Source organism: Elephantulus edwardii, unplaced genomic scaffold (assembly GCF_000299155.1).
Source record: "Elephantulus edwardii isolate Elephantulus edwardi_28Jun2011 unplaced genomic scaffold, EleEdw1.0 scaffold00271, whole genome shotgun sequence".
Lineage (NCBI taxonomy): Eukaryota > Metazoa > Chordata > Mammalia > Macroscelidea > Macroscelididae > Elephantulus > Elephantulus edwardii.
Window position 1 is genome coordinate 1,822,738 of NW_006400021.1, and position 10,015 is coordinate 1,832,752.

General features: G+C 43.7%; 2 protein-coding genes and 1 pseudogene across 3 annotated transcripts in view; 2 read left to right on the forward strand and 1 right to left on the reverse strand.

The window, feature by feature from the left end:
* RAD17 (RAD17 homolog (S. pombe)) overlaps nt 1-3,492 on the forward strand; it is a 39,162-nt gene extending 35,670 nt beyond the window's left edge. The window contains exon 16 of the mRNA XM_006900029.1: nt 3,163-3,492. Coding sequence (XP_006900091.1) covers nt 3,163-3,430 — 268 coding nt within the window. The 3' untranslated portion in view covers nt 3,431-3,492. The remainder of the gene's footprint in view (nt 1-3,162) is intronic.
* LOC102849722 lies at nt 1,047-1,862 on the reverse strand (annotated as a pseudogene).
* A 4,680-nt stretch (nt 3,493-8,172) lies between the features above and the next one.
* Nucleotides 8,173-10,015, forward strand: part of MARVELD2 (MARVEL domain containing 2) — a 46,844-nt gene continuing 45,001 nt past the window's right edge. For both annotated transcript variants that reach the window (XM_006900030.1, XM_006900031.1), the window contains exon 1: nt 8,173-8,226. The gene's annotated coding sequence lies outside the window, so the exon portion shown is untranslated. The remainder of the gene's footprint in view (nt 8,227-10,015) is intronic.

Consider the following 10,015-nt stretch of genomic DNA (forward strand, 5'->3'; position numbering starts at 1 on the left):
GTGTACCGTCAAATCAGATCTGACTGGTACAGGAGGAGATTGTCCCTCCTTCCCCGGCAGAGCATCTGGTGGATTCAAAACGTGCGCCTCTGGGATTGCAGTGCAGCCTCTTGCCACTAGGCCACCAGAGCTAACCTTATATACTTTATTCTTAAAGAAGATACTTTTATTGTAGACTCTTCATGACTGAAATATATCAGACCAAAGAAAATTATAGAATGCAAAGGGCAAAGAATTATTTCAGATACCTTTGTTTAACAAATCTTTTACATCTCAAAACCCTTTTCAACTTTTCCACTAAGGAGAAAGCATTCTTAGCCAATGCTTGAAGACTTCCAATGACCACAAATCTTTACATGCCTTTTTATCTTATTATTATAGTGATTTTTATCTTATAATCATAGTGATTCACATGGAAGAGAGGGATATAAACAAATTCACATGTGTATACAAATATGTATATACTGTTTATTTTGTTTCTAAATGGCTTCAAGGGCTAATGTCAATGATTATCACAAAATCTATGTTTCAGCTCCACTTTGCTCATTTTTAAATCGGAATTAACACAATCAAGCATTCAGAGGTTTTTAAAAGGCTTACTTATCAGAAGCTGTGCTGTTTTCTGCTACTAAACTTTTGTCTTCCCTTCCCCCAACTCCATCTCCCCCGCCCCCCCCAAAAAAAAAGGTTTGCTACTTTCTGGTTACAAGGAACAAAAAGCAAATAATAGAAGTATCATCTGTTTATGTACTTTCTTGTTTTCTTATTCCTGTCCCCAAGGGGAAAGCTTTTATTCCCTGAAGGTTTTCTCCCCCCTTTATTCTTTTAATATTATTTGAAGGCTTATCTAGAATCTTCTTGATCCTTCCTGGATTGTGGCTTATCTATGTCCAGCCCATCCTTCCTATTTCAGAAAGATAGTAAGCAATAAAAGTAATCTTAAACATTATCCAGGATGCTGACCTTTTAGAAACTTCATTTATGTTCTTTCTTTCTCTCTTTTTTTTTAATAAGTGAGCTTATTCATTTGTTACTCATAGAAAATTCTACTTCTGACTGCATTTAGGTTTGGAGGTGGAAGCTCTCAGAGGACACCATTGGTCTCATGGTTATCTGCTCCTGGCATTTTTCTTTGTCCTCCTCCTTTCTGTTGGATGAAAGTTTAGGCTACTCTGCAGCCTCCTCCTCATTCTTCCTAGTGCACTGATTCTTCAGAGAAATGTACCAGTGTTTGTTGCTCTAGGACATATGAACGAATAAAACACTGAATCTTGGGCACTTTGGTCCTGGATTCCTTGCCGCCTTTGTTCAGGGGCTTTCTCACAGTGATGAACTTCATCTTCCTTGGAAAGATTGAAGAGTTTGCGAATTTTGCTAGTTCTTTAGAGCCCCAAGTGATGAGACACAGTAGTTTTAGTCAGTCCTGGGATATCCTTCTCCCCTTTGTTTACAATAACTAAGTTGAGAAGTGAGAAGACTCAGATTGGCATCTACAATACAACCCTGTACAGATTTGCACATCCTCTCTTCAGTTCTCCATGATCTGTAACAGGAGTGCTCCTTACTCAGCAGCAGGCAAACGTGGCCATGAGCAAGATACCCTCCCTGCTTCATGGGAAAACTTTGTCGTTTCCACCACTGTTTTGGACATCATGTCCCTTCCACTTATCACCCAGAGAGTCAGCAGCAACTTCTGTGACCATTCACTTTAAAAATGTTTGACATTTACGTTCATCATCCACTTCAGTGAGTTTTTGACAGCCAATGGCTAGGAAGGAGATGTTCAGCTTCAAGGTGAAGCAGCTGATTGCTCCAGCGGGGCCATGATAAAGAGTCAGATTCTCTTACCAAAGCAGAAGCATCTCTCTTAGCTGACTTCTTCCTCTCCACCCTGTAAGGTTGTGACATAAAAATCAAGGGAGGAAATATCTTTCTATAATTTTATTTCTTGCTAATATGAAATTAAAAGAAGGAATGTCAACTATTTATTATTGGTGTACCTAGTCGATAGGACTAGAATCAGAATTTGTCAGTACTGTACATATCATTATTGTGCATGGCTTCCAAAAATATTTTATAAACTTAAATTTGCTTTTATGTAAAAGCTGCATTCTTTGCTCCTAACTCTTCCCAAGTCTGAGTTTCAAAATTGTAAAAGTATCCATCCCAGCTCTTGTTGCTACATGCTGCTGAATTCATTTCAACCCATACCACCAGACCTTGGTACAACAGAAGGGAACCCTGCCCAGTCCTGCATTATCCTCACAGTTGCTACTATGCTTAAGCCCTTTGTGTGGTCCCTGCAAGCCAGTCCCTAGAGAACCATGTCATGCTGGTAGACAGTTTTCTAAAAGAGAGAACAAAATGACCCAGCTATTCCACTACTAGAAATATACCCCAAGGAGACACAAATGGAAATTTGTACACCTATATTAATAGCAGCATTATTCACCATCGCAAGAACATGAAAACAGCCCAAATGTCCAACCACAACTGAATGGATTGAGAAATTATGGTACCTTCACACAATGGAATATAATGCAGTACTCAGGAGCAACAATTTTAAAAAATACTATGTAACTTGGGAGAGACTGAAAAGAATTATACTGAGTGAACTAATAGTCTCACACGGACAAATACTACCTATGGACCATTATTGTAAAAATAGAAGGATAATGATTAAAACATGTATTGGAATTCATGGGGGGGAGTGGGGGGGTGAGGATAAGTAGGGGCAAAACCACAGGGTTGCACAGTTTGGTGGGAGAGGAAGGGGAGAAAGGATCGGGGCAAAAAGGGTAAATTTCCATTTGTATGTGGCAAATTCTGTTGACAAATTTAGCAGCCTTTGTCTTTCTTTAACAAAGTGTCCATTCATGTTGTGTGCCTCTTTTTTGGTATCTTTAACTTTTTCTTTTAATTTACTAGAACTTTTATTGATATTAAGACTTTGATATCTTAAGTTATAAGAATTTATTCAAAATTTATGATTTATCTTATAGTTCTTTTTCTTTTGCTAATCTAACGGCCCCAGCTATATGGAAGGCGAAAATTAAATGAAAACCCAAGGCAGTAGATTCATAGTCATCACACTTAAGCTATCATTTAACAGAGTCCCCTGTTTTGGTTTTTAATATTACTTCTGTATTATTAATTTGGCAGATTGAAAATGGAAGCCCTGACTGACAGAGAGCATGGAATGATAGACCCTGACAGTGAAGATGAAGCCCACCTTAATGAAGGGCAACCTGCAGAGGAAGCTCTCGGTGGACCTGCTCAGACTGCTCAGCCGGAAGGCTGTTCTCTTCCTTTGAGTCAGAGCAGTGGGAGTGAACTGCCTGCCAGCCAGCCTCAGCCCTTCGCAGCCCAAGGGGACATGGAAGATGATGATGACATTGTCATAGAAGACTATGAAAGTGATGAAATGTAGAAACTAGATGGTCAGGCTAACTGCTGCTCGGCAGATTCATCTTCCTTTAATGTTTTCAGTGGACTATGAACATTAAGACACATTGCAGATGAATTGTAAAACACTGTTAATTCTTCACTCTTGGGAACGGACTCACTGTCAAATGTGAAGGAGGTAAAAGATCAAGCTATCGAATCTCTGAAATATTCCTCTAGTATTTATTTAGTCTTGTGAATGGTATACAAAGAGGATTGTCAGTCTGTCATGTGTGTTTGAACATTATAACAGATAATCAGAAAATGTGAAGGAATGATTCAGAATATAAACACTCTTTGGAGGGTTGTAACTACAAATTATAAAACCAGTTAGGCAGCAATTGGTAGTGTAAATAAATTTTGTGCCTTATTTACAGTTCCTCTATGGTTTCTAGCTTTTGAGGTACCATTTTTTATGTTGTACAGTGAAATATTTCAGATACTTTTGGGGGAAAATTTACATAATTTATATAAAAGTTAAAATGTTGAATTTCATGTTGTTTCTCTGATCTTTTATTAACACCTGACATGCTATATACATTATCTCTGGTAGCACAGTGATTGAGTCAGTCTGAGAGAGAGATATGGTGACCTGTTTCCATAAAGATATTAAAAAAAAAAACACCACAAAATCATTGCTTTCCAGTCAACTCTGAACTCACACCCTATGGGATTCACACGACAGAATAGAAATGCGTTCATTATAAGGCTTCTGAGGCCATCCTTTTTTTTGTTGTTGTAGTTTAAATTTGTGTGTGTGTTTGTGTGTGTGTGTGTGTGTGTGTGTGTGTGTGTGTGTACTATCAAATCAGATCTGACTGGTACAGGAGGAGATGGCCCCTCCTTCTCTGGCAGAGCATCTGGTGGATTCAAACCACATACCTCTGGGATTGCAGTGCAGCTTCTTGCCACTAGGCCACCAGTGCTCCCTTTCAAGGCTGTACATTTTTACAGATGCAAACTGCCACATCTTTTGTAGAATAGCTGAGGATTACAACCATCAGCCTTTTGTCTATCAGTGACACAAGGGCTGGTCTCTGTAAAGGAAGCCTTTGGGTTGTGTTGAAGAAGAGTACTGAATATCCCGTAGACTGCCAAAAGAACATACAGATATCTCTTGCACAAAGTGCCACCAGAGTTCTTTGAAGCAAGAGTGGTGAAGCTTCATCTTACATACTTGGGGCATGTTGCTATTCCTTGCAGAGGGACAGACAGGGAAACTGCGAATGAGATGGATTGACCCAGTGATTATAACAATGGGTACAAGTATGTCAGAGATGATGAGGATGGCACAGGATAGGACAGGATTCAGATTTGTTGCTTGTTGTTTTTATGTGTTTTAAGTCAACTATCACGTATAGTGACCCTATGTATAAAATCTCTGAACCCTGTCCTATCCTCAGCCAGTCTCACTGTTTTTGACACACCTACCCCCATAAGCCCATTTACTGTATCAATGCATCTCATCCAGGGTTTTCCTCTCCTGCACTATTCTTCCACTTTTCCAAGCACGATGTCCTTCTCCAAGGCTTGATCCCTCCTGGCCACATGCCCAAAGTATGTGAGATGGAGAGGAGCTTCAAAATCCTTGCCTCCAAGGAGCAGCTTGGTTTCATTCTGTCCGGGACAGACCAGTTTGTTCTCTTGGCAGTTCATGGTATGTTCAAGACTTTTCTTCAGTACCACATCTCAAAGACATTGATTCTTCTTCTGTCATCCTTAGTCATCTGATGCTTAGTAAGTAATTGTGAAGACCATGGCCTGAGTCAGGCACACCTTAGTCTCTAGATTGCCATCCTTGCTTTCCAGCACTTAGGAGAGTTCCCTGACAGCATATTTTCCTAAAACAATTCATCTTTTGATTTCCTGACTGCTGGTGCCAGGAGTGTTGATTGTGAAACCAAGCAAGCTGAAATTGTTAACAATCTCAGTCTCTTCAGGATCTATGATGATGCTGCCAATTGCCCCAGTGATTTGAATCTTTTTTTTCCTATTGTCCTCTTCAGTTTCAGCAGAGTTGTCTCATCTGAATAATGCAGGGTGTTGATAAATCTTCCTCCATTCTTGATGCCACATTCTTCATAAAGTGTGTATCCTCCTCAGTGTGGCTCATAGGACCGCTAATAGTTATAGTTGTCCCGAGGGCACCTAACAACAACATGAGGCAGTTCTATGCTGCTATAAAAGTTTGTTATGAGTCTAAATTACTCCACATCAATGGATTTTAGTTTAACATACACTACCTTACATCATGATAGACAGTGAAGAAATCAAGATTGTTAACATCTTCAAATTGCTTGGCTCCACAGTCAGCATTCATCAAAAGATTAATTGCATTGGGAAAGTCTGCTGTCAGGGACCTCTACAGTGTACTGAAGAGCAATGATAACAGTCTGGGGACTAAGTTGTGCCTGATTCAGGCCATGGTCTTAACAATTACTTGCTATGCATCAGAAAGCTGGACCAGTGACGAGGGATGTTGTTAGGTGCTGTCGAGTCTAGTATGACTCATAGCAACCATATGAACAAAAGATCTGAAACCAGTCCTGTCCTGCACATCCTCACACTTCCGTACACAGAAGAGCCCATTACAGCAGTCACCACCTCAATCCACCTGATTGAGGGTCTTCCTCTCCTTTGCTGACCAGACCCTCCACCCTTCTCAACATCATATCCTTCTCCAAGGAATAGCACCTGCTAGCAATATGTCCAAAGTATGTTAGGCGAAGCCTCATCATTTTTGTCTCCAAAGAGCACTCTGCCTGCCCCCTCTCCAAGATATATATATTCTTTTTGTCCATCCATGCAATGTTCAGTGCTCTTCTCCAACACCACAGCTCAAAGATAGCAATTCTTTTTCTGTTCTTAATCATTGTCCAGCTCTCAGATGCATAGCTACTAATCAGAAAGACAATGTCTTGAATCAGATGCACCTTAGTCCTCAAACTGACATCACGGCTCAATAATTTGGAAAGGTCCCTAACTGCAGATTTTTTCCATGGCAATGTATCTCTTTTATTTCTTGACTGCTCATACTAATTGTGGATCCAAGCAAGATGAAGCTGTTGACAGTTTAAATCTCTGCATCCATCATGACATGGCCTGTTGGTCAGTGATAAAAATCTTTCTTTTCTTGATATTGAGATGCAGTCCATACTGAAGCCTGAATTCCTTGATCTTCAACAAGTGCATATTTTTTTGCTGTTGAATAGCTAGGCATACAGAAGGAGAATTGATGTCTTTGAGCTGTGGTGCTGGAGAAGTCTTGAATATACCATGGAATGCTAGGAGAACAAACAGATTTGTTTGTTGTTTGTTGTTCTCTCTCTAGGGAGAGGGTGAAACCAGGCTGCTCCTTGGAGGCAAGGATTCTGAAGCTACATCTGACATACTTTGGGCATTTTGCAAGGAGTGGCCAGTCCTTGGAGAGGGACATCATACTTATGAGGGTGGAGGGACAATGCAAGAGAGGAAGAACCCCAGTGAGAGGGATTGACTCAGTGACTGGGGTAATGGTTCTAAGTGTGTCAGAGACGGTAGGTTGGCTCAGTATAGAGCAGGGTTCAGAGCTGTTGTACATAGGGTCACTTATAAGTCTCAAGTGCCTTGATGGCACATAACAACCTTATATCATCAAGATGGATGGAAAAGCAATTGAAACTGTTAAGAACTTCATCTTACTTGGACCTATAATTAACACCCTTTGTACCAGCAGTCAAGAAATAAGGAGATGCATTGCACTGGGAAATCTAGTTAAGGACCTTTCCAAATTATTAAGAAGTAATGATAACAGTTTGAGGCTTTCCTGCCTTCCTTCCTTCCTTTCCTTTCTCTTCGTCTTCTTAGTCTGCTTCATCTTCATCTTCCTTCTTCATCTTCGCTCTCTCATCTCCTTTCTCTCCTCTCTCCCTCCCTCCCTCACCTCTCCTCTCTTTTTTTATTGTGTACTGCTGTGCATGTGACAACCAGACGATAAATAATGATGACAGAAGAATTGATGCCTTTGAGCTGTGGTGTTGGAGAAGAGCACTGAACATGGACAGCCAAAAGAACAAATGTGTATTGGAGAAGATGCAGCCAGAGTACTCTTGGAGGCAAAGATGATGCAGCTTCACCTCACATAATTTGGGCATGTGTTAGGATGGGCTATTTCTTGGAGAGGGACATAATGCTTGGAAGAGTGGAGGGTCGGTGAAGGAGGAGAAGACCACTCTCAACCAGGTGGATTGACAGTGCCACAGTGGGCTCTAGTGTGTCAGAAAGTGTGAAGATGGTCAAGGACAGAGTTCAGATCTGTTGTTCACAGAGTCACTATGAGTCATACTTGGCGGCACCTAACAATCACCACCACCACCTTACGTCTGTTGTTCTCCCACTCTTAGACACCCTCTGTCAGGGTCGGAGTCTGTGAATCCTAGTGGGAGTCTTTCTCCCAGACAACCACTGGAGACGCTGATTAGCAGTGCAACTCGCTGTGAACTAAAGCGCATCTATCTGCATAGGTAATACAGAAGCCGCATTCTAGCAAACTTTTCAAAGAATAGAGAAGAAAGAGTGGCAGCTTTGGAAGAACTCAGGAGTGACCTTGCTATCTTCATGGACAGCTCTCTGGGCTACTCCCAAGGGGCACAGGTGGGGCCCGGTGCTGGAGCTCCAGTTTGACAAAGCCGGGCGGGGCGAAGCTGGACTCGGCCCGCCCCGGCCCGGCCCCGGCCCCGCCCCGGGAGTCCGAGAGGTTTCAGTGCCCGGGGCGGTGCGCGCGCGCTTCCTGCGGACGCACAGGTGAGACGGGCCGTGGTTGCGGTGCACGTGACGCGGGGCGGGGAGGGGCCGGGCTGGGGGCTCCAGTGCGCACGTGAGCGCAGGGGGCCGGCGGGGGACGCGGCCTCCTCGCCCCTCACTCCCGCCGGCCCCTGGGAACCTCCCCGCCGGCTGGCGCTCCCGGCGCAGCCCCGCCATAACCAGCAGCGGAGGCCGCAGCGCCCCAAGCTGGCTGGACGCTGGCGCGGTAAGGCTTGGCGGGCTCGAGGTGCGGGGTCCCGGAGGCCCCAAGGAGCCCTGTGCCCAGCCGGGTTTCATCGCGCCACACAGGTGCGCAGTAGCCGCTACCCTTCCGTGCGCCGCGCTCCCGGCGGGGCCGCGCTCCCCGGTCCCCGTGATCCGGAGCCTGCGCCCTGCCTCCTGACCTGCAGGGCTCTGGCCGGCTTAGTGCTGACTACTTTCAGGTGCGATCGCGAAAGTTTAATGGTGGATTTTTCAGTGACAAACGTAATAGTTCTCCCTTGATTTATGGGAGTGGGCGGAGAAAGTCTGCAGGGACCCGGCGATGATGCTGTGTTATTCCATAGTCGTCGCCAGCTATGGCTTTCCCTACTCCCAGGAACCGAGAAATAGCTGAAATCTGCCTTTTTCTTGGTCCTAGCAAAACTTTGCCGTTAAAGCTGTGGTCCTCTTAAAGGTGACCAGGCATGATTCATGTGAAACTTTCGGGAGCCCTTTCTCCAGCCACTTAGTGCTTTCCAAGATAGGTGTCCTGACCCAATGGAATCCTATTCTAGGGATTTGAACAAAACAAAGACCCACTTTGCCTCAGTATGTTTAACTGAAGTCGGCACTCAATGGCATATCCCATAAGCTGCTCTTAACTGTGAAATTAGAAACAACTGGCCCTCCATTGGGTTTCAGAGGCTGAAATCGCAGGGGGTGGGAGTGGAAATTGCCCGTGTTTCTCTCATAGAGCCAGTGGACTATGCAAACCACCAGGCAGATGTGGCCTTTGGGTTAACAGCGAAATAGGCCACCAGAGCTCCCCTAAAACTTTATTCACTCACTCATTGGTGTGGAGCTGGAATCAACTAATGATTCACCCTTCATTGGGTTTCTGAGGCAGTAAATTGCACAGTAGGAGACTGCACAACTTTCTCCCATGGAGCCTTTGATGGATTTGAACAGCCAGAGCACTGCTTTTGGATCAAGAGCTTGATCCCCTGCCGAGTATGACGGTAGTTGTGTACCCTGAGTTGGAACTGGCTCTCCAGCTGGTTTTCAAAGGCAGTAAATCAAAAGGGAGGAGATTGCTCTTCTTCCTGATGCAGAGCAGCTGGTAGCTTTGAACTGGGCTGTTGTGTTCGTAGATGTCTTCCAGTAGATTGCAACTCATAGCGTCCCTGTGAACAGAAGTTCTGAACTCGGTCCTCTCCTGTGTCATCCTCATAATTTCTGACACACTTGAGCCCATTGCTACAGTCTCTATGTCAGTCCATCTCGTTAAGGATCTTCCTTTCTCAGACTCTCCACCTTTCCCAGTATGATGTCTTCTTCCAAGGACTGGCCCTTCCTGACAACATGCCCAAAGAATATGAGATGAAGTTGTACTATCCTTCCTCTAAAAAGCATTGTCTACACTTCCTCCAAGAAGACTTGTTTGTTCTTTTGTCACTCCGTGATATATTCAGTTCTGTCTGTGAAGAATGCAAAAGATCATTACAAAGGCTGAAGAAGAAGAAAAGACCAAGATGGATGTCAGATGAGACTCTTGAGTATTGCATTAGAGCACTGAGAAGCCAAAGCT